Source organism: Lycorma delicatula, chromosome 6 (assembly GCF_047948215.1).
Source record: "Lycorma delicatula isolate Av1 chromosome 6, ASM4794821v1, whole genome shotgun sequence".
In the NCBI taxonomy this organism is placed as follows: Eukaryota; Metazoa; Arthropoda; class Insecta; order Hemiptera; family Fulgoridae; genus Lycorma; species Lycorma delicatula.
This window is the reverse complement of record NC_134460.1, coordinates 89,295,836-89,322,097: the sequence shown is the minus strand read 5'-3', so window position 1 is coordinate 89,322,097 and position 26,262 is coordinate 89,295,836. Positions and strand designations below refer to the sequence as shown.

Sequence of the window (26,262 nt, the reverse complement as noted above, 5' to 3'; positions counted from 1 at the left end):
ATCCCATCAACAAATAAAACAGTGCCATTAATTGCTTATTTATTTAAAGTGATATACATTATGCAACAACATATGTAAATAAAATTAATTTTTTTTTAAATATGTTCACAAAAAATTAAACTTTGAAACTATAAACAATATTATAAAAAGAGTTAATATTATGCAATATTAGTTATTACATAATATAGTGCAGTATACTTCACTAAAAAGTTATTCTTTTCTATAAAAAAAAAAGAAAAATTATACTAATTCAAATATTACATCCCGTAAAATAATTTGTGGTACATAAATATAATAGGAATTTATTACACTTATGATAGTAAATACTCTCTCTATATTATTAACTATAATATCTCAAATTTTTGCTAATATAGTAACTTTACTCCACATGATAATAGAACTGCCTTTTTATAAAATCAAATGGGTACAATGTTATTATTTTAATGATGTAAATGATATGAATTCAAAAGGCATAGAAAAACATCCTAGATTTATGATGAGAATAAGATCAGTCTTAACCTAATTAGAATATAAACTTAAGTTAGATTTTTAAACAGTATAACTTTTAATTATAATTTCTTTAAAAATATAACATTATTGTTTTTTAAAATACAATTTTACTATTAGAAATAATGAAACAGCTAACAGTAATAACTAAACAAAGAAAAAAATAATTTTGACATATGTAACATTTTATATAACTTAGAGATTAATTGAGCAAATTGTTTAAAACTAACTTATTTGCTGTAAAAGACAAAATCATATTGTAAAATTATCTTTTCTGTTATCTATATTATGTCATTAAACATTGAAATATTTTATCTATATACTACATATATAAAAAATATAATACTTTTTTCACAACGAAAAGCAATTTTCTACAAAATATTTTTTCATTTAATAGAATGTTAATAAAAATATAAAATAAAATTTTGATTATTTTTTTTTAAACTGGGAAGAAATGCAAAAGATTACAAATAACTGTAAACTGAACCATAAATGATATTGTTTATCCATTGATATCAATTTTGTTTACATCTCACACAAAACATAAGGCGAATAAATATAATAAATTTCATTTTTATAATTTTTTTGGTTTATCAAACCAAAGTGAATGTTAGGTGACAAACTTGATGTGTTTTTCTATGAAATGAGACCTCAACCAAATCTGTAAGTAATCTCAAATCTTTATATGCTTTTAAAGTTGTGATGTTCTTTTTGAATCACATGATACAGGCTTAGTGTATTAATGTACCCATTTTTAAAAAAATAATTTTGAATATTGAGATGTTATGTTAATTTAAATCAGTAACATCTGCAAGGGAAAAAAAGGAAAAATTAGGTTAACGAAAAAGAAACATGATTAAGTTAAAGAAAAAAATTAAAATTGTTTGTTGAAAGTAATATCCATCTCAAATCTGCTACCATGAAAATTGCTCAAGTCTTGTTCAAGTTGTAGGAGAAACATCCTTGATCTGATCTCACTATGGTTTTTCAGTTCAGAATAAAAAAACACATTAGTTCATTGAGTTCATCTTTGTTAGTTTATGTATAAGAGATGAGTTCCATAATTTCTTATGGAATAAAAAAAATCATTAGGTTTAAGAAACATTAATGTTAACATGTGAACCAGATATCATAAAAATCAGAAATGTCTGTCAACGTGAAATGTTTCAGTAATAGCAAATCCAAAAAAATTACAATGAAATTGTAAACTGTATGGTAAGTCTTGCCGATATCATTTCTGCCGTTCAAAAATAAAATGATACTGATACCAAAAAAGGTAAGACACTACATTTCTATTGTCAAAATCTGTTATTAATTTAGAATTTTGTTTAAAAAAAACATGTCAAATATACGTAATAGACAATAGATATACAATAAACAATGTTTAAGCATTCCATATAATAAGAAGAAAGCAGAAAAATTTGTTATAAAACTCTTACCGGCCCGATTTCATTTATTAAACAATGAATAAATCATTAGGATTGCATTATTTCTATAAATGTATATGTAGTACCTATAAATGAAATCAGGCCGGTAAGAGTTTTGTGTCTTATTACTATTATTATTTGTATCTTATTTTGTTTTGTTATCTTATGGATATATTATTAAAATTTATTGCCTTTCTAGAACAAAAAAATACACATTTTTTGAATTTCATGGTCAATTTTTTTTTGTTAATAATCATATCATTCACTTCATATCATATTTTTCCTTTTTTAATAAAACTAGCATAATGACCTTCACGAATCAAAGATCTGCGATGTAATATTGTACTTATTTCTTTGCAAGTGTAACCCTTGATTTTTATCGTATCCGTGGACACACTTTTTATATTATTTTTTACATTAACTTTTTTTTATTTCTCCATCAAGTAATTCAAATAGTTCTAATTATAGAATTAAAATTTTATCAATCAAATTTATTTCTGTTTTATGTAATAAATCTTTGTGGCCACATTTGCAACACTTTCCTACTGTTTTTTTTTGTATTTTATTAGAAGCTATATATAATCTCCTGTAAACTAATACCTTTACTCTTTTAATGGTGATTGGAATTAAAAAAATTGATTCATTTTCAGTACTTTCATTTACATAAGAGCATTTACTATTAAAACAAGCTATAGTATATTTTCTTTTAAATTTTATTATTTCAAGTACATTATCAAGTTTTAGTATGATCATCTGTAATTTGTACATTCATGTAAAAATTGTTTAACTCTCATAATGTCAACTGTTTTATTTAAGTACATATAGCTACACAAATTCGCATAGTATGTTGTTTAGGGAGCTGTAATAATAATTTTCTTATGGAAATGCATTAGGGAAACATTGTATTATAGAATTTATATAAGATGACATTGCATCTTCATTCTTTAACTGCTGTAATTCTACACCATTGTGAATTTCAGTGTTTTTTCATCACTTTGACAGTTAGAAATTTCCTTAAATATTACTAATTGACAGTCAGAATTTTTATTTAAATTTACAGTATTTTTAATTACAATGAGTGGCAAATCTGGTCTGTAATTTTTATCCATCTATTATATTCAACTATGTTTCAGACCTTGAGTTTACTGAAGCTGGTTCAAAATTAATCAAATGCAATCCTTCGATTGAAGTAACTCTAGACAAGGCAGCCAGCATATACTTGTCCATAAGCAAACATTTCAGTTCCAGCATCGACAATTGCATTATTAATACTTATTTCTTGACTTATGAACCATTATAGCATAACTTGTACATATTGGGAACTGTTTTCTATTTACAAAAGCCTTATCAATAACTTGAAATTTAACATCAATTTTTGCAATAGTGTGAACTGATAATGAAGATGAAGATGTCAAAATTTGTATTTCTTTAATATCATTTTTATCAATACATTGTTTCACCAGTTTGACAAAATCTATCATACCATCTACTAATACTTTATTTACATCGATATTTCTTGTTATCATTATCTTGCACTAATTTTGTTCTTTATAACTTTGGGAAGACCCCCAGTTTGACAACAGTCATCGTCATCATTTAACAAAGATTTTTCAACCTTTTTATATAAATAACAAGGGTAGTCTAAAGTATCTTGAGCAATCAATTGTATTTCTTCAGTATTAATACACAACATTTCACTGTTTAATATTTCACACATATGTCTTATTGGAAATAAGCAAATTGCATCAGCAGGTAAATTACTTATATGATTACAGTTTGTTTAATGCAGCGGCATATTTAGTAGATTTGAAACAAATCATATGTTGATTTAATTCTTGTAAATCATTGTTAGTAAGAAAACCAACTCTTAATCAGGAAAGCATTTATGAGTAGGATAAATCATTTTTCTGTTTCATGTTCATCATATTCAAAAAAGTTTTCCCATAAATTAAAATTACCAAATGACCCTAAACACTTGTTTATTTCAGCTGCTGTCAGTTTCATGTATGCAGGATTATCATGAATAGGAAGTAATTGCATTAGATCACCGAATTAAATTAGATTTTCCAAACCACTCTTCTTCAACTTCACTCACATCGAAAATTTCAATCAATTAAAAATTTATGTACATTAAAATAAGATTAGATATCATTAATAATAATCAAACCAGTAGCTTTCAACTGCTATCTCAGCACTTTTAAAGCCATGTCTGATAGTTTTTTTATATTTAGGTGTATTATTATGATCAATCAGCGGTTGAAACAACCTGTGTATTGTCAAGCGATTTACATTATATGTAGCTACTCCAGTTGTGGCTGTGATAGCTGCTATTTGATTCATAGTTTTTGATCCAACACCTAATTGCTTTTATGAGAAAACTCTTACCTGTTCCTCATTCTCCAGTGACAAATAGTCTTAAAACTCCATTTCTTCTACTAGCTCTTTCTTTTATTCTATAAAATATACGTTTCTGATCCGTATTCAATTCAGTTACCATTTGTGAAAAATTTGTATTATCGATATGATCATCCATCTTTCTGAAGTCTTTCACAGCTATATCAGGTTTGGTTGGTTGACATTCCAATGCTTCAAACTCATCAGATTTCTCTTGTTCAAATTTGTCAAATCTATTTTTTATCAACTCTTTTACTTCATTAAATCCTTTCTGAAAGTGAATCAATTTATTGTGATATTGTAATGCTTTTGACAATTTTTCTTGCACACTATAAAATGCTTCTGCATATGTTGGATGTCCATCTTTGAGATCTTCCATTTTTCTCCAAGGATTAAACAAGAACAGGATTGAATGATAAAATTTTTCAGGTTGAATGTTAATATTATACTTGTAATGATTGATAAGATAGGCATTATTTCGTTTCTTGATGTAAACTCTATTTCATAGAATTCCACAGTAGCATCACATGGTTGTATTTAGAGTAATCATATCACCGTACAAACTCATACAAAGTACATGTGTCTAACTCTGCTGGTCACTTTGGATAATAATCATCTATCAAATTAGGACAACATATTTCTGTAGAATCTTTATCGAAAAGTTTTACATCATTATAAACTTTCAGTTTTTTACTTCTTATTTCGTTAATGTTCAACCACCTAATAGTTGTTTTGGAGTCTGTACCGTGAAGTGACATTCTTAATAGAATGTCAGTGGCTTCTAAGACTCCAAATTTTCTGCTTGTTAACATATGGAGAGAAAAATTCCATAAGCAACTACATAACCGTAGAGTTTGAATCAACATTTCCTTTAAATACATCATGAGCAATATTATTTTTTTTCTGGTTTAGTTTCGTATTTAGTAATGAATCAAGTGAATGTTCTTGATACTTCGCAAAATTGAATATCCATATTTCCTTCCCACGCCATCAAAATAGCAAAGTTGTAATCACTGATATACTATTCTTCTTCATTTCCGGGAAAATCATATAATCTTGTTTTGCTTCTCAATGTTTTTTGACCAGCTATAGATTGTTACAGCATTATTACAACAAGCTTATTAGTAACAGGCTTTGGGAAACTGAATTGACAGGTTCTTCTAAAACCATTTTTAGTTTTTATATTCCTAAGACAATAAGAATTGTGATGATGTTTTTGATGTCTATTGACTCATTCATATAGAGTTGGTGAAACATTTTTGTCAGGATTTCGAGTTGTGACCCGACCAAGTATAATTGCAGCAACCTCGTCATTAGCTGATTCGCCTAGAATAGGTGCATTTTGCACCCAAAGTAATAAATGAAATTTTGTGTGCCTCTAATTTGATATTCACGTCTCCAAAAGTAATATACTATTTAACCCAATGACTTATCATCAGAACAAATTAATTCTAATATGACTTTAAATTTATTGTCAATGAACCTTGAAACAGAAACTGGATCTAATGGGTGTATTATTGGGTATATTATCCATTTTAGGTTTATTAACTTGACGAATATAATCGGTTAAGTCTGACCACAACCATTATGCAGAACTCAATGTCAAAAACCAAGTACCAAGGATCATTATGATCAATCGCACAATTCAAATTATTTTTTGGTACTTTCCGAAATTGTTTTGCATTTCTTAATCTTGAAAATACTGTGTTTAAATTTGATTCGAGTAATTCTTTGATAAAGAGTCCAAGAGCTTATAGTATAATGTTCCATTAGATTTGTAATATTCATTTTATGAAAAATGCCAGCTTTTAATAGTCGGAGATTGCTGTCATGCACGAAAAAATATATGCTGTAAATTTAAAAGAAACTGACAATGCTTCAATTTCAGTTTAGCTTTAATAAATTCATAATCTGATAAATTGATTAGTCAATCCGCGTGTTGAGCGTTTATCCCATAAGGAAACAACTTGGGGAAAACGTAAGTCTAATGATTTTAATCAGTTATCTAGAGGTTTATCTTGAATCTTAAGCATTCGGTATAAATTTGTTGTAGATTCATTGATTCTTTTTTCATGAATAGGATATATGATATATTGTTTATAAAAGTTATTTGATTGTGAAATTTGAGTCAACATCGGTTTTCTTTTATCAACCTCATCTACGATTTCTTTTTTGGTTACATCCTCTACCTTTTTTCACAATCAGGGTTAGTTCCTCTGTATGTTCATCATTTCTCATCGAATCTTCATAAACATATTTTTTTTTTTGCTGAATTTTTAGTAAATCTGTTTTGTTTTCTTGTAAAATGATGTTTTTGTATAAAGGATTATTCGATTTCAACCACTTTAAGGCATTAAAAACTTTATTCCTGTTGACTAAAGGTTCTCATATAATTTTAGATTTATTTGGCAAACTTCAAATTAAAATGTAAAATTCATGTTCTACATCGATGGGATCATGATGGCAAATTTTGTTCAAAGTTTCTATGGGTAAAGGTAAATGAAATGTACAACCTTCAACTTTTGGAATTTTATGTTTATGAAGTAAATTTTTATTATTAATCACTGTACCCATTCTTTGTACAGTTTGGAAAGCTTTCGCTCTTTATATCAATATTTTTTTATAATCATTCAACATTAAAATCTTTTTGTTGTCTCACTGGTATTCAAATTATTAAGTATACATGCAGCTGGAATTAGATCTTTACAAAATTTCTGTAAACAATATGTGCATACATAATCCAAAAAGATTGGGTATATTTCATTAATTTTGACCAAGATTTTGTTTCTACTGGTTTTTGAAAATTACTGATATCACTTACTTTGAAAGCATAATTTTTCACAAGAAATACATGGAAAAATGAGTACATCTACAGAACGTTTATGTAATGCGTTAAAAGCATTTTCATAAGAAAATAAAATACTGTTTTCATGTAAATCACTTACGTAACATTATGCATTGTGTATTTAATATTGTTTTTTATATATTCAGATTCAGTTTCTAAATAATCCAAATCAGTTTCATTCGAAGCTTCGTCAATCTTGTCAATTTTATCGATTTCATTAAAAATGACATGAACTTTGTTTTTCATGTATCTTACTTGCGGAAAATGTGGTGATAAAATCAGTGTACTAATAAATTGTAATTTACACGTTTTAAAATTATTATAACATTCAGGATGTCAAATTTTGAGGGCTGAGAATGTGGAACATGATTTTGAGTTTTCTCAAAACAATCTAAGGTTACTGAACTTTAATTTTTGAAGAGAAATCAAAATTCATTTAAGTGATTAATTAAGTCCATACCCTTATAGATTTTACATATTGACTGATCACACACCCATGTGACAGATTCCTTTTTAGATATTTTTTTTTCGTTACAGTTGATGCAGGTAACACATTCAGAATTTGACTGCATTGGTTTAATGTTAATGTTTTATGCACCACTTGCAAATTCTCTCAGCTTCTAAACAACTATTTTTTTCTGAATACTTTATACCTATTTTTTTCAAAATAAGCTTGATAACTTTTCTGATATATTTTGAATACGGAATGTTGACAGAATTCGATTTTTGTGCAAGACAGTTACTTCTGATTGTGTCACTTTTATTTTAGGCTTCTTTTCTTTTTGTGGAAGATTGTGTTTTGGAGTTTTTTCTAGGTTTATCATTTTTTGACAAATTTTTCTGTTTGATGAAAATGTCTGAAATTTCAGAATCCAAATTGCCAGAATACTCCATTTGGTAACTTCTTAAAAATAATAATTTGAATGCAAATTTTCATCATTAATATGATTTTCATTGATCTTTGGTTTAGTGTGAAGCAATTGATCATTAGAACATGCAACTGAATTTCAAATTGTCGGAAAATGTTCAATTATGTGTTCTCCAACATTTTAATCAAGTGATTTCACATTGATTTATGATTTTGAAGAACTACTGGATTGTAAGTTAAAAAGCTTCATCGATTATGTAGTAATGAAGTGAAAGCTGTCATTTGATCAGTTCCTATCCAATTATTGTCCAGGATCAATTGTTCATCCCTTGGTGCTAAATATTGTAATATTACTTTTAATCTGCCTTGCCATGTTAACTGTCACTGATTATTTCTTTCAAGTTCTATAGGCACAGGTAAAGCTTCGTTATTTGATTTGGAGTCCGTTGCAAATGCATTCACTATTAGCAGGAGATTGAAAAAAAATCTCTTTTGGAACCAACTGTTTTCAAAGAGAATATATTATTTGCTGTGGTCATTATTTGCACAATTCATATCGTCAAGGTCACCATCATGATCTGCCAAAATAGAAAATTTGTTTTTTGTACAGATAGTATATTCATTCATAACCTGTATTCTTTGTTTCTTTAATTCATTACATGAAAAAAAAACTTGAATTTGACCTCTATTTTTTTACTTCGTTAAAATCAATCTTTGTCTTTTATAACTTATATTAATTTCAAAAGAGCTAATTTCTAACATCCAAATCTGCTTCATTAGCATTTTTCAAAATTTTTGTTGGTGTTAATTTGGTTGATTTTTGTTTATAGCTTATTGTAAATGTGTTTTACTATTTGAGTTTGTTGCATACTTTTACTTTTCTTAGTTATTTTGTCAAGTGCATTCTTAACTCAATTATTAATAGTTTTGTATCGTCTACACAAAGCCACATTTAATGGTAAAACTTTACAAGAAGGATACCAAAATCTTGGCGGAAATACACAATGCTAGTAGTTTAGAGTATTTTAATTAAATGATTTCTCATAACACAATAATCATATTGAATTACATTTGGTTTAATACCAAATACTAATGAAACTGCAAATGCTCTGGCATAAACTCCACAATTGATTAAATTAGGCTGTTTTTGCAGTGCAGGAGATTTAACGAAGGTTACATTTTGATAAGGAAATAGCTTTTCCAAAAAGATTGACAATTCAACTGTTAGTTTTCCTACATTTGAAGAATCATAAATGTAAATATTCTGTGTCATAATAGCAACAGACATAATGTCCTGGCAAATATATGATTTGTATATAATCTGAATGTTTTCTCACAGCAGAGATAGATTCAGGATTTTCCTAAAAGTGTATTCCCTGGAACTTGTATAGAAATTTTTTTTCAATCAAATTGAATGCAGCAAATATAATTGTTCTAACTGTTTGTTATTACTTACCACCTGATAATCTGAATCAAGCAAAACACCACACAACACGTTTTCTGAATCCAATTTCAATATATCAAATTACTGAAAGATATGTTTACAAAAATTATTTATTTAAATAAGAAAATTGTATAAATACCTCGAATTTATTTCAATTGCAAAAATCGAAATAAATTAATACCAACGGTAGGATTTCAAATTTTTGGATTTTTTTGGTTTAATACCTTGTTTGGATTTAAATTATTCTAAGTATTATTTTATTCGCTGGTTCATTGAAATAAATAAAAGTTCTTGTTTAAATTAATTCCAAATTATTTTTATTACAAAAGTCCTTCTTAAAATAAAATTTAAAGTTCCTAATTTAAAACTAGTACCAAAAAAATTGAGAATTTAACAGGGATGCCAACATTCATTTAAAACACCCTGCATCTTAACATAACTGTCTGCCAAGAATCATATGACATATATATTTTACTATTATTATTATTATAAATTAAATTGTAACAAACAATAACAAGAATCATATAATTTTTGCAAATACAATAAGTTACATACTTTATACAATTTATAATGAAGCATAAATTTAATATTGTAAAATAGTGACCATACATTGAAAAAATCGATTAAAAAGATGAGAAGTAAATGTAAAAAAAGACATTTATCAAAGCAATGAAATTTTCTAATCTACCTGATGTGCTTTTGCTTTAATTACAATATTGTAAGCAATAGCTTATATAAAACATATTATAAAGATATTTTCAATATTTAATATTCATCTTTCGATTTTCTTTCTTAGTTTTATACAATAATATTCAATCTTTGTATTATCATTTTTCTATTGTTGTTTTTTTGCTTTTTACTTTGGAAATCAAAGTAAATCAAACTCTATTTATACAAACCATTACTGATTTATTCAGAGACTAACTTATTTTTGTAAATGATTCTGTTCTAATTAATACTGTATTTGCAGTTAAAACTTGTCCAGTTAAATCTGTGTATATCCAAATAAGGTTACTGTCCAATTATAGCATTATTTAAGTTTCAATTCTTGAAAGTAGTTAAAGTCTTAAATGAAAGTTTAAAAGTAATTTATTCACATTAAATTAGTAAATTTAATCAGCTCTATTCTTATGGTAGTGAATTAAGTTTATTATTTTACATAATATGCAAAATAATTTACATGGAAAAAATATTCAACACCAAGGGAATGACATTTTATTACTATAAAATAAAAAAAAATGTTGAAACACTACTCTTAAATTAAATGCAGTAAAAGGTAAAAAATAATTTTAGGATGGTATCTCAGAATTGATTTGACAAACAAGCTTTGATGGTGATATGTAAGATTATTTGAAAATAATATCTTCAAAATAAAAATTCTATTTTTTGCCAATTTTTTCATATGCTCATGAATGGCGTAAAGAGTGGGCAACTACGATGGTCCACTGTTTAGATTGCTTTAGGCCATTTAAGATGGCATAAATTAAATTTTTATTTGAAGCTATGACTTTCACATAAACTTACATATCACCATAAGGCTTGTTTGTAAATCTATTCTGAGACACTGTCTTATTTTTTACCTTTTAATGCTTTTAATTTAAGAGTGGTGTTTCAAACATTTTTTTTTACAAATTTTTTATTTTCTGCATTTTAGTCTTCATAAGTTTATACTTTACAGCTGCGCTAGCGCACACGTATTGAGTCTATTTGGTAAAAATTGGATCTGTACATTTTACAGTGGGTGAATGCAATCAAAATGTAGGGCTAAATGATTTAATTTCTGTATAAGTTGCTTAAGAGTGTACCTGATGCATTAAAAAGTTAGCGTTTGAATTGTGAAAATTGGATGAGCAGTTGTCGAGACATTACAGTGGAACCCCATCGCACCCCATCCTCAGTTTCCAAACAGTGCCCCAGGGTACTTGAAAATATTATCATACGATGGGTACCACAGGGAGAGGATGTGGGTTTAATATCTGGGAGGGTTGAAAAAATTTTTCAAAGCACTAGAACTGACTGTTTTTGAGATATATGCAATTTTCATCTGAAAATTCAGATCCATTTAAAAAGTACTAAATTTTCCCAAAACTACGGTCATGAATTTTAGATCAAAAGTTACTGAAAGAGACTAGGTTATCTTTCACTATGGAAATATGCAATTTTACATATATTAATATTTTTATTAAAAAAATTGTTTCATTTTCAGTACTTTCATTTACATTAATTTACAATTTTGTTTAAAAAAAAACATGTTAAATATATGTAATAAATAATAGATAATAAACAATGTTTAAGGCATTTCATATAGTAAGAAAAAATTAGAAAAATTTGTTATAAAACTCTTACTGGCCCGATTTCATTTATTAAACAACAAATAATCATCAGAATTGTATTGTTTCTGTAAATGTGATATGTATTATATATAAATGGAATTAAGCCGATAAGAGTTTTGTAACAAATTTTTCTATTTTTTGCCTATTATATGGAACACTTAAATACTGTTTATTATCTATTATTGCATATCAATTGTCTATTACATATATTTAACATGTAGTTTTTTATAAACAAAATTCTAAATTAATAACAGATTTTAATAATAGAAATGTAGTGTCTTACCTTTTTTGATATCAGTATCATTTTATTAAAAACAGTTTTATTTAGATTACAGAAATTTTTGTTTTTTGAGCGGAAGAAATGAGCGAAAGACTCTTACTGTACGGTTTACAATTTCATTGTAATTTTTTTTATATCACTGCGTTTTGTTAGATAATTCTTTTATTTTTATTTATCAATTACTGATTGTTATCTTATAGATTTATTATTAAAACTTATTGCATTTTTAGAAAAAAACAAATTTTTTTGTTGATAGTCATATCATTCACTTCATATCATATTTTTCCTTTTTTAATAAAACTAGTATATTGACCTTCCTTCACGAATCGAAGATACGTGATGTAATATTGGACTTATTACTTTATATGTGTAAACCCTCGATTTTTATCCCATCTGTGGGCACACTTTTTATATTATTATTACATGAACTTTTCTTATTTCTCCATCAATTAATTCAAATAGTTCTAACTGTAGAATAAAAATTTTACCAATTTATTTCTGTTTTATTTATTCCTTTTTTAATAAAGCTAGTATAATCTCTTGTAAACTAATACTTTTATTTGTTTTTTACTATCAAGTACTGCTATCTAGCAGTGCAATTCGTAGTCACCTTAAAAAAATGATATATTCAAGTCCCGTGGTTCATCAAATAGAAAATAAATGTTGTCTAACAAAATTTGAGGTATTTGTTTGAAAGTATTCGTTATTATAAATCTAATTGAACTGAAATATAATGTTCTTTTTGTTGAAATATAATGCTTATTTTTTAATTTTTCCATTTTCATTTCACTTTTAGGTTAGGTCATGTTTAGAACTGTAAACATAATTCATTGATTTCACCATGCATCCAGTTCTGCGGACTCTTACCATCAAAGTTCTAACAAACTATGTGATCATCAGTATTTCATGAACCATGGGTCAGGGCTGTCTTGTCAATGAGGAACATTTTATGCAAGTCTCAGTTTTGACTTTTTAAGGCCAGGAACAACTATCAATGATGATCATTATGAGAAAACTTTCAGAAATAATTGTTTTGTACTCAAAAACAAGCATCAAGCAGACTTTTATATGGAATCATTCACCAATGTGATAAAGCATACTTGCATATCACAGAAACCACTCTTCTCTTTTGAACTTGTACTGATGGAAAAATGTAACTACAGATCTGACCTCATCCCCACTGAATGAAGTTAGAATGGTGAATTTTTACTTATTCAGAAAATTAAAAGGAAATTATGAAGGAATGTATTTTACAGAGGGAGACACTCAATTAATGAATTATCTTAAATACTTATTTAATTTTAGTAATTATGTAGGAAAGTAAAACAGGTAAATTTAATTTTTTTCAATAGCTTTATATTTGATATCTATTAAAATGGAAAAATTAAATTTTTCTAAATTGAAAAAAATTAGTTTTTGAAATCTCTCATATATATTTATACACAAAATATCTATCAATACAGACCTATATAGATAGCTTAGCCTACTGACTGCTTTTTATGGCCATATATACTATGTTAACCTGTTGGGTTAGTCTAGCAGTTAAACTCGTTATTGTCAAACACAATACAAAGGTTTATGATAATAACAAGTTTAAACCTACAACCATACAAATAACCACATAATAAAACACCTAAAAAGAAATAAACGCAATAATAGTTCTGATGTATACAATTTGAGTGGTATTTATAAAATTGCATGTAATGATTGTGACCATATTTATATTGGTAAGACCACTAGATCTTTTAAAACCAGATTCTTGTAACATTTTAGAAGTTATAAAAAAAAAGATAAACTGGATTTTTTGAATGTATCAGATCATTTGATTAAAAATAAGTACACAATATCAGATATTCAGACAAACTTAAAAATTAAAAAATTTTAGTTGACATTTTAGAAAGTTATTATACATATAAACATAAGAATAAATTGAATATGATCAACCTTCAGAGTATGAAGATGACAGTATTATAAAGGCTGCAGTAGGTAGCATCACTATTTGTTTTGATTATAATGTTGAGTAATTGATCTTCCAATGTTTAGTAAAGTAAATTCAGTGAAATGGCTAGCATATAATTTTTCTTTAAGTTTTTTATTTTACTTTAAGAGTTTTAATTTTTATCTTTATTTTAATTTATTTGTTTATACTGACATCATATTGTTCACATACATGAAAACTTTTACATTTTAATTTTTTAACTTAATTTTAATATCAATTTTAATTAATCTTCATAATTTTTAAACAATTTTGTTACATTTTGTTTGGATTATAATTTAAAATTTTTAAATGTTAAGTTTTTTAAATTTTTTATAAGATTTTAAAATATGATAATATTTTTATTTTATTTTATTTTATTTTAATATAGCAATTTCTTGATTTTTGTATACTAACATGTGTGGTGAAAATCTGAAATAAAACAAGACAAGAGATTCTAAGACTTCAGAATGAAATAAATCTAATGAACACCACAATAAATATCAGTGCAAAAAAATGGATTCTAGCAAAAAAGTTCTTTTAGTAAATGCTATACATAACAATTAGGTAGAAAATACAATATACACTGTCATAGAAAATACAAAAACAATATACTAAAATTAGAACATGTTAGATATTATATATGATGAGATCAGATCATTCTTTCCAAGTTAATTCATAAAATTATTAAGAAACATAATATATATTAAAAAATACATATTATCATTTACAAAACATAAATATTATGTTTAAAATAAATATATTAAAAATATACATATTGTTTACTGTAGATGTTACTGACAATTATAAATGCTTCAGAATCTTCATCATATTTAATGACAAAGGGTCAAAGCATTTTGAATGTTGGTCAGAACGAATCAGGAGTACCATAAGAAAGACGAGACTGACGACTCCGTCCAGATTCTTCATCTAGATACATCATTGAAGATTTATTACTACCAATCAGTTCTCGTTTAGGCCTCCAAACACCTCGTACATCATTTAATGAAACGTCCATATCTTTAAACGTATTTAATAATATTATTGCAACAATTACTACCAGGAAACCACAGATGTTTCCCAATATGTCCTGAATATAAAAAAATTAAACATACATATTACTTAAAACATAATAGTGTTAAATAATGTTAATAAAATAATAAAAAATATCAAAACAAAAGATTCTAAATATAGCTAAAATTGTGAAGTAACACTTTCAATGTATTACATAGAGCCTCAAAAAGTGAAATTTTTTTAGAGAATATTTGAATGACATTTTTAATGAGAATTTTTAATGAGAAAAATAATAAAAATCTTCCAAATTTGCTATAAAATCAAAAAACTTCCAAGTAAAGTAATACTTCACGTTAAGACATAATGGTGGAAAAAGTGTATAGATCACGTTATAAATAAAGTAAAAAAATATATATAGGTATAATTCTGTCGAAAATGTTATACAACAGTTTGTAACAAATGCTGACAAAAATAATAACAGCAATAATGTTACAAAAGTGATCCAAATAAAAAATCTCAATATTAATTAATAATAATTACATTTATAAATAACATTTTTAGAAAAGTAAAGTAAGCTTTTTGTTATTATTGTCTCATTGTCTTGTTTCCTGTTATGTTTTTATTATTAGAAGAGAGTCAGTGAAATATTGACACAGTAATATTTTTAAAAAATAAAGAAGGGGAAACCAATGTTGGTGTGAGAAATGTTCGGTATTTAGTTAAATATAGAAAAAAATTATGTTACAACATTTTCATTAAATAATGTATAACAGATAAAAAAATTCAAAACAATTAAAAATTAAAATAATAGTAATAAGTACAAGAAAACTTAGTAGTAAAATTCATATGATGTTCTCAGAAGTAGGCAATATGTCACGATCAATATAATATGAATGCTGACTGCAAGCATTTATTTAATCTCATCTCATATTTTGATGAACTGACTTTAATGTCTAAATGCTGCAAGCCACAAACTCCATTCAAAACAATCTATAAGTAACCTCTGGAACCTTATGGTGGTTCCAGAGGCTAAACAGGAAAAAATAGAGGGTACTTCACCTAGTGTAAAAAAATATATAAATATTACCTGGTATTTACATACAACAAAAAAAATCTCTTGAAAGTACTAACAATTAATGGGAAAATACAAAAACAATAATAATAAATATTAACAAATTACCTCAAATGATAAATGTACCCATTCTTTAAAAAGTATAGCTGATGCAGTAATAACAAGAGCCGTGAACATCACATAGTATACAGGAGTAACAATTCCTGTATTAAAAAGATCTAATGATTTATTAAGATATGCCATCTGTATAGTCACAAATATAATCACTAATATTAAGAATAACCATGTTAACCAGTTACTCATTTCATTTTGGTACCCTAAAAAAAGAAACAAAAACATACTCTCAATATTTGTAATTAATAAAAATTACTGATTTTATACTGACACAAAATTCAAAATAATAATAAACTATTACTTAATAATTTAATTGTACTAATGGCAATAATAAACAGACCAGATAAATTATTCAATTAATACCAGTTTTATAAATAAATTACCATTAAGACAATTAGATTTTTTACGGAGCTAAATATAGGACTGCAATAGGCATGATAAGTCCTCTCTAAAATGCACGTTATTTTTAAGACTTAAAATGCCTTAATTCTGTTCAAAACAGTGATTAGTTATAATGAATATTACTCACAGAAAAAGCAAGTAAGCAACTTAACTGGTATCACGTAAACCTCAGATGTTTATAAACAAGGGCTGTTTATTTTTCAACCTCCGATGGGCTATAAAAAAAAGACACATTAACATAACAAAATGATTTTCACCAAAACGATTGAGGCATTTGTCATATCATGACACTAGCTTTCCAATGCTCTCTTCAAAGAAGTTTGCTGCCAGTGAGGTAAGGTATGTCTTGATAGCCTCCTGAAGTTCTTTGTTGGTGGTGAGGAGCTGTCTGCTCAATCATGCCTTCAATTCTTGAAAGAGGTGAAAATTGCTAGGTGCTAGATCTGGACTTTACGGTGGATGATCAATAACTTCCCACTTGAATTGTTTGAGAAAGTCTTGTGTCATGTTGACACAGTACAGTGATGGATCAAAACCATGGTCCTTTCTTTGTTTTTGATTGCTCTGCAAAGGCGATGTAAAGATTCACAATAAACTTCCTCTGTTATTGTTATTCTCCGTTCTATAAAGTCCACCAACAAGACACCTTTATGGTCCCAAAAAACTACAGCCATTGCTTTCATGTTGCTTGGTGTTTATTTGAACTTTTTTGACTTGTTTGGAGAAGAAGAGTGCAGCCACTCCTTACACTGTTCTTTGGTTTCTGGATTGTCATACTGGATTCAAGTCTCATCACCAGTAATGACAGACTTTAAAACCTTTTCCCTCACATTATCGTAATGTGTGAGAAACATTAAGGATGATTCTAATGCCATTCTCTGTATTATGTGATTGTCACTCAACATTTTTGGGACCCAACGTACACACAGATTCCAGCATCCTAAGTCTTTAGTCAAAACTATGTACAGAGAAGACCTTGAATTTTATGGGATTTCAGCAGAAAGTTCACTTATCGTAAACCTCCATTTGTTGCAGACAAAATCATCAATATGCTCAACCAGACATACAGTAGTGACAGACTTGTGCATCTTCATCATGGACATCCATTTTAAATTTCTTACACCACTCCCGTACACTGACATCACTCATAAAGTTTTCACCGTACACTAGGTTCATTTTGCAATGGATTTCAGCAGTGCTACATTCTTCTGCTTGCAGTAAACTTTGCAAATCACACTTGGTGGGAGCATCAATCATAGTGGCCATGTTCACTTGCCCGTACCATGGCTCAAACTGATGCAGAGCCGGCAATGGCAGAGGTTGTTTGTGGGGGGGGGGGGCACAATTACAAGACGTGCAGACCTGGCTCCTGCTTACCTCTTAAATTTGCTATCATAGGTTGAAAAAAACAGCTCTCATATATCACAGCTATTAAAAAAAATAAACCAGCCACAGTAAAAAAAGTTCCCCCATTGTTGCAGTTTAAGATTAATGTAACAGAACAATTAGAAAAGTATTACATTTATAAATTTGAAAATAAATATTTTAATTATTTCCAGATAGATTGTAGGGAAGGGATGTTTTATTTCAATTAGCAGAGAAGGAATGATATAGCTTATTATAATGGATGTGTATACATATATATACACATACACACACACACACTCATAATATATTCAACTGCGTGGAAGAATTTGATGATATTTGACTTGCTTTTTTAAGTTTAAAATTTAATTTTAATTTCATGATACATAAGTAATGTTTACAATTCAATATTATTTACAGAACTGATGATGGAAATACCCTCATCAAAAATAAGGGTCGATGAGTTATAAATAGCGACTTGCAACACTGACTGGTTCATGCATACATAGTAGCTTAAGTGGTGTGTTGGGTATGTAACCACCACATTTCTCATTTTCTTTCATTGCTGTTTGCCTCTGCGAGAAAATGTGTTAAAATGAGTGCATGCATGAGTACACTGATCAGTATCTAGATTTCTGTTTAGAAATCTAAACAGAATTAGATATTAGTTTATCATTATATTATATTATCACTATATTCTCGTTTACAAGAGAACATAGTATTACTGAAATTCACCATAAATTGTGTGAAACATATGAACTTACTGCAACGAATATAGGAAAAGTGAGGCATTGGTGTCGTGAGTTCAAGGAAGGCTATTCAAATGTTCATGATGAACAGAGAAGTGGCAGGCCTAATATCCCGACTGACAATCTTATAGATCATGTGAATACAAAAGTGAGAGAAAATCGTTGCTTTCTGAATAATTAGCAATCATTCTCCAAAATTTCCAGAAGTTTCAAAGGCAACATTGTTCAGAATTATGACTGACACTCCATGCTATCATGAAATGTATGAACAACGAGTTCTGAAAATGTTGACTAGCGCTCACAAAGATCAGAAGATGATATCTTCTGTGATTTTCTCAATCATTTTAACCACAAGGAAGACAAATCTTTTTCCCATATTGACAATGGTGACAAAATGTGGATTTTGTACATCAATGCTGAGCTGAAACAACAATCCATGCAATGGCATCATTCCAGTTCACCTGAACTGGAAAAAATCAAGCAAGCCCAGTCTCGAATGAAAATCATGACTACTATATTCTGGGACCTAAAGGATGTGCCTTTTGATTGACTTCATGATACCTGGACATTCATCAAACCACAAGTTTATTGTGAAACTTTCTAAACTGTGTTATGCCATTCAAAACCATGATAGGGAATGCTGAGATCAGGAATCGTTCTTCTTCACAATAACACACGTACACAAACTCTGCATGCACAACAGAAACAACTCAAAACTTCGGTTGGGAAATTTTTGATCATTCCCCTTACAGTTCTGATTTCACAACCAATGACAACTATACCTGCATATAGCCCAAAAATTGGTTTGTGTCTCAATGATTCAAGGAAAGGTAAAGAGTTCAAAATCAGTGCAAAAGTGGCTACAATCCCAGGCAGTGGAATTTTATGCAGCGAACTTGTAGAAGCTTGTCACTATATCACAATATCACAAGTGTTTGGAATGAAATTGAGATTATGTAGAAAAATAAAGTAAATGTGTTAAATATTTGAAATCATTAGTAGATTTTTCATTTTTCCAATTATTCTCACTTTGTTACCAATCGGCTCTTACTTTTTAACTGCACCTTGTATTTTTGAAAATACACAATTCATTGAAAAAAAATGAATCAATCAGTAAGGTAAAAATATATCTTCCTTATAATTTACTGCTTTAATGGATTCATTAATTTGAAAAAAATTACCAAATAAAACAGCAGTAATATTTGTAATAAAATGTAAAAAAAAAAATGCACGTACATAGCAGTAATATACATTCATTGGTATAAATTCACCTCTACCAGAGTTAGTACATTTTTTAGAAATAAAAGAGTGCAAATGAAAATTACATTTATAAAAATCTGTGTTACATTTCTATTGCTGAGAAAATAAAAATAAAAAAATAAAAAGTGGTAAAAAATGTTATATGCCTAAAAAAGATTACAGGCACTATTAAAATTAAATACATATAAAAATGAGAAAATTATGCAAGTAGGTATAAATAATATTCATAAATTATTTATTTTATCTCCACATGACAGACTTAAATAAAAAGGATAAAATGTCCTTCGATGTATTTCAGATATATACACAAAAGTGTACAATATTATTTCTATTTATCTGTACTAACTTCAGAATATTGTACTGAAGTAATTTACTATCAACTTGAAACCTGTCTGTTTTTCAGGTTTCCACCAAACAAACCTTGGAGCTAGTGGCAATTACATCTCCTTAGAAAGTAATCTACTGTTGCCAAGGTATTTTTTTTTATTCACTTTAGTGGAAATGATCTCATTCTTTATCATTCACATATAACTCTTTTCCTGAATTGATATAGAACTGAAATTTGGCATATTTATTCCAAAGTATTCCAGGAAAAGTATTCAAAAGTTACTTTCATTAAGAACTAAGAAATTAAAATAAAAATTGGTTAAAAAGGCTGGTGAATCACGTGAGCTGGAAAATAAAAATATGGAATGGATGTTCAGATAGTAAACTACTGCTAAAAAGGGATTTTTACATCACCAGAATGAAATACCGCATGGAAAGTTTTGAGTTTGCTTACAGCCAGCAGCAAATTTAAGCTAATAAGTTTAGCAAAGAAAATACAATAAATAACACTGCACAGTAATATAATGAATATGACAATTATAATCAAAGTTTAATATGAAGTACACTACACAATTGTAGTGAAATTAGTGAGTAATATACACAAAAATAACTTCAAAATTACTAAATTTGACAGGCAGCCATGAATAAAAGAAGCATTGCAAAGTGGGAATTATTCAACACACTATTCAAAGCAAGAGTGAAAAAAGACAAGCACTCCATAAGTTTTTTTAACATTTTGAAGAGAAAATAAATATTCTGCACAAATGCCAACCATGAAAATTCTATGAAAACTTTAGACAGAATTTCCTTTTAATTTGTTCTTTGGAAGATATAAATGGAAAATGATTTTATATTTTCAATTTACATTCTGAAAGGGCTGAAACAGTAAACAGAGACAAAACAAACAATCTCAGTCAGGCATTTTTTTCTTAAACTGAATGTCAAATTGACTAGATAACACAAACTGTATGTTGATATGGCAAAGAAATACAAAAGAGATAGCTTAAAAATTCATATTTACTCATGTGTAGGACTGGTACCTCGACTATTATAATTATAAGATCCAGCTTCTTTGATTAAAAAAAAGTGATGATCACATCATAAAAAAATTATAATCATAAGTATAAACCACAAAAATAACTACTGTAGCTGTTGATTTACATGAGAAAAAATGTTTTACTGATAAGCCTCTTTTGTCATTTATTATTGTTTAATTTAATGGTTTTATTAATATTACTGTCAATTCATAACATTTTTTTAAGAAGGTTTTAGTGTATTATGAAGTACTCCAGTTTAAGATTTCAGCAAATCTTATTAACCACTAATTAGGCCTGAAAAATTTCTAGTAACTTATTCTTATCTACAAAAAAAAGATTCTAAGTTGAAATATATATTAGACTGATATAGGATGTGTAATTCTGAGTTGACTGCATCTGGGATTATCTACTCTGGTAATGAATATAAGAGTAAAGAAGTAATAAGAGTAATATAATGAGTATAAGAGTAAGTGTTATATATGCAGGAAGGTAAAGAATACATAAAGCCACATAGGTAAGGAATACATAAAGCCAATAAATAAAGAAATAGTACTTAACAAATATATATAAACATATATATATATATATATATATATATATATATATATTAAAACAGAATGTAAAAGAATGTAGAAGTGCATCAACCAGTCAACTGACTGATGGCAAAGATAATAAAATACCTAAGAGGTGAAAATAATTTTTCTCTTTAAATTATTGGTAGTCTTTACATACCTGATAATGTTTCTTTTATAGCGAGACCAAGCCCTTTACATGACATTACAGTGAGAGAGCCAATTGCTGAACACAAAATAAGATATACTGCCACATTTCTATGCCCATATAGTGGACCAATATAACATGCAGTAATAAATGTAATCACAAGTACAAACATAACATACAAAACAAAATCTGTAAAAAAAAGTAAATACTTTTAATCTAACAAATAAAACATCAAATAGGTTAAAAAATACAAATAAAAGTAGATAAAATAAAAAACAACTTTTAAATTTTAATATCGGAAAATAAAAGTGGTGTCCAATAGTAAATACGTTGGAGATGTTACAAAAGTTTTCCTTGATTTTTACTAATTAAAACAAATCACTTGACTGTTGTGCAGAGCTTGGGATTATGGCCTGCAAACCTTATGAATCAATGTGCCATAAAATGGTGCACTGTGTATATGAAAACTGTGTTACATGCATCTGTTACTACATACATATTTTTAGAGTTGTTTTGTAATCCAGTAAGAATTATGAGAAAATGTTTGATGTAAATAGACAACTGGATTTTTTTTTGGCTGAGAATGAAAATTATGATAGAAATTTTAGTTTAGTAAAATCTCCAAACAGGTAAAATTTACAATCCTTTATTTTATTTCAGCTCCCTTCATCTTAACAAATATTTTTTTAACAAACAACTTATATTTCAGGAGCGTAATTCTAAAATATTAAACCACTCTGTATGTTTCAATCAATCTATGTTTATTATTGTAGCAGAACTTTACAATTTGATACATATAAACAACTTTATATGTAAATAAACGTAAATAATAAGATAAGTAACTGTATCATAAGTTATTGTATTACTGAAAGAGTGTATAATTATTTCTTTAGTATAGGGAAATCAGTAAAACAGCCAGAGGATTTGAAAAATGTGTAACTTAACAATTATTAAATAAAATGAAGTAGTTAACACAATGTAAACAGCAAAAATGTGAAATTTACTTGTGCATAAGAAGTGAAAGGACAAGCAACCAGAAGACATAAGCATCCTGTGAAGTTACCTTATGAATTCTTTAGATATAAATATTAAGCAATTATCATCCTGCATGTTAATTTGATCATGTAGTGGGATAATGATCATGAACAGAAAGTATATTACATTCTGTTGGAGAAATGAAATCACTTTTGTCTCTTCAATGTAGTCTTTTTATTAATAAACCTTTTACAACAAATAATATCGCTTTTTGTTTTTTGTTGAAAAAAATGATAAAATGAGACAAATAATAATAATAAAATGAATCTAGTATTCTACACACCAAATAAAATAATAGAAAACTGTTAATGCAACCCACATACAATACAGCTTTAATATTTTTGTTCTACTAGAATAAACATACAGTTTCTTCCAAAACTACACATGATTACAGCCCTATTTCACATGCTACTGCATATATTAAAGAACATGGTTTAAATTTTATGTAAGTTTTGAATTTGAATTCTAAGCTCAATTTTCCTTCAATAATAAACATAATATTTTTTAATTGTTATTCACAGATAATTTTAAAATTAATAAAAATATGTTAGTACTGAAAAATCACCTGGTTCCTGTAGCTTAAATAAAAGTGTCTCAAGATTTTCTACCTCCTCTTCTTTAGGTGCATGAATTACAATTAATGTAGAACCTAACACACATAGGAAACAGCCAAGCTGAAAAAATAATTTATGATTGCAATGAAGAGTTATGTTAAATAGTTATTGAAATAAGCTTGAAAAAGAAAACACTAAAAAAAAAATTAGTTTATAATTTTTTTAAACATTCGTTTTTAAATCTATATTTATGATTGCAACATCATATTATTTTAATATTAACTTAAATATTACTACTTTACATTAAAAGAAAATCCTCACTTGTTATAAGTTTTGATTTAAAGTTACAGTTTCAGTTTCTTCTATAGTTAAACTTTATTTAAAGGAACTTATCTTACAAAAAGGAGTGATATGTCTGGCTGTTATGCAAGGTAGGCTTAATTAGTTTACATAAGGCTTAGAATTACATGAAGTAGGTTCTGTAATTAATTTATTTTTCAAATATTGCGTATGTGAAAAGTTTTAGAGAACATCTTCCTCAAAGTAGATTCTTTCAGCAGATAGATGCTTTTGCCACTTCTATAAAGTTGTTAAAACATACCTGGAATCCCTTTTGAGATATTATCCTCAGTTGCTTCATCGCATTGGAGATGATCACCAGTGTTTTTGTCATTTTTCCCCTTCAGAGTATTTTTCAAGTGAGAAAACAAATAAAAATCAGCTGGTGGCAAGTCAGGAGAGTATGGTGGATGTTCCAAATTTGTACATTGTATCATGCAAGTACTCTTTAACAAACGTGGATTGATGTGTCAGTGGACTGATATAAAAAAAATCTAATTATTTGTTTCCCACTTTGCAGAATGGTTCATCATCTTATTCCACCCCATAATCAATGAAGACATTGACATAAATTCCTTGTTTATTCTCTGTCTGTCAGGAACAAAATAAACAAAAACAAAAGCCTGGATATCCTCCACTGTCCCATATCATGTTCTTTTCACAGCTCTTTTGATTTTAGGAATCAAAAACTAATCTACAATCAACCAGGCCTGAAGAATGGAGGAGAATATTTAATGATTGCATTCAAGTTGGTGAATATAAACATTTTTTCCAAAAACAAATTTCTAATATTTATGTCATACTGGGAGGAATACTGTCATGCAGTAACAATATAACTCATAGATTCAGATATTTTTCATCTCACCACATGAATTTGATTCCATAGTCTCTGTAATACCTCTTGGTAGGACATTTTTATGACCATAGCTATTTTAAAAACAAATTCCCAATGAATAATTCCTTTGGTATCAAAAAATTCAACCAATATGGTTTTCACTTGTGACATTCCCAAGAAAATTTTCTTCTAACAAGGACAGGTTGTTGAATGCCATTTTGAACTCTATAATTCTGTGTTAGGATTGTACTGAAGTACCTAAAAAACAAACAATTCTATTCAAGTTTGAATCTTTCTTGACACACCCCTTCAAATTGATGCAAGAATTGAAAATCATTTCTAGTTGCTTGATTGCTTATTGCATCAACAAATGTGATACAAAACAAAAATAAATTTTTCTCTTACCAGATAATTTTTTAAATGAAACTTTATCTCATTTTGTCAACAATTTCTGATGTTCAGATGAAGATCAGCCAACCAGATTGAAGTCATCTTCTAACAATTTACATCATTTCCAAAACCAGAAAACAATTCCAGCATTTGTGGTTAAGGCAAAAATTAATCACTGTAAACATTAAAAAAATATTTAAATGTTTCTGAAGAAATCTATCTGAAAGTTCGCCATAAGTTACAACTTGTTCTATTGGAAAGTGTGTACTTTAGCAGATCAAACCATAAAAACTACTCTGCCTTGTAATTCAGGTTAATCATGTTTATATTAAATACAGAGCGAAAACAGTTTTGCTGTTTAATTGGTACATTGTATGTGAAAAAAATACATGTATAAAGCCAACTGACTGTTAGAAAAGATCTAGTGATATTACGTAATATTAATATTTATTACTCATTTTTTATTAGTACTACAGATTACTTAGATAGTTTATTATTTTTGCGTACACTATTATTAGCATAAAACAAAACACATTGTTCTAACAAAAAAATCTTCTTTTCAGTATTTTTACAGGATATATATTAAATCTTCTTTTCAGTATTTTTACAGGATATATATTAAATCTTCTTTTCAGTATCTTTTACAGAATATATATTAAATCTTCTTTTCAGTATTTTTTACAGGATATATATTATATCTTCTAATTACAAAAAAAAAAAAAAAATGTAATCAACAAATGTGAATAATACTGATTATAAATAGCTGTAATAATACAGTTGAAAGTTTTTAGAATTTGCATTGAGTTTTAACTTTCTATTCTGAGGTGAAGGATGAAATTATTGTTAGTCTTACTAATTTACTGGTAAATCTTTTTATCGAAAGGAAAACATAAAAATATTTTTGTATGTTTTAGTAAATTAGTGATTATTAAAAAAGATAAAATTTATCAAAAATTCACCTAATGATATGACAATA

At 27.5% G+C, this 26,262-nt stretch overlaps 1 protein-coding gene across 3 annotated transcripts in view; it reads right to left on the bottom strand.

The window, feature by feature from the left end:
• Nucleotides 1-957: 957 nt before the first annotated feature.
• spict (magnesium transporter spict) overlaps nucleotides 958-26,262 on the bottom strand; it is a 49,593-nt gene continuing 24,288 nt past the window's right edge. The window contains exons 4-8 of one of the 3 annotated variants that reach the window (XR_012756642.1): nucleotides 23,734-23,842; nucleotides 22,146-22,322; nucleotides 16,268-16,476; nucleotides 14,876-15,163; nucleotides 958-1,315 (exon numbers count right to left, since the gene is read on the bottom strand). Coding sequence is in view for 1 of the 3 variants with exons in the window: in XM_075368049.1 (XP_075224164.1) it covers nucleotides 14,942-15,163; nucleotides 16,268-16,476; nucleotides 22,146-22,322; nucleotides 23,734-23,842 (717 nt within the window). In the remaining 2 variants the exon portion in view is untranslated. Of the gene's footprint in view, nucleotides 1,316-12,903; nucleotides 15,164-16,267; nucleotides 16,477-22,145; nucleotides 22,323-23,733; nucleotides 23,843-26,262 lie in introns of those variants that run through there. The other 2 variants (XR_012756641.1, XM_075368049.1) reach the window with 2 other exon arrangements.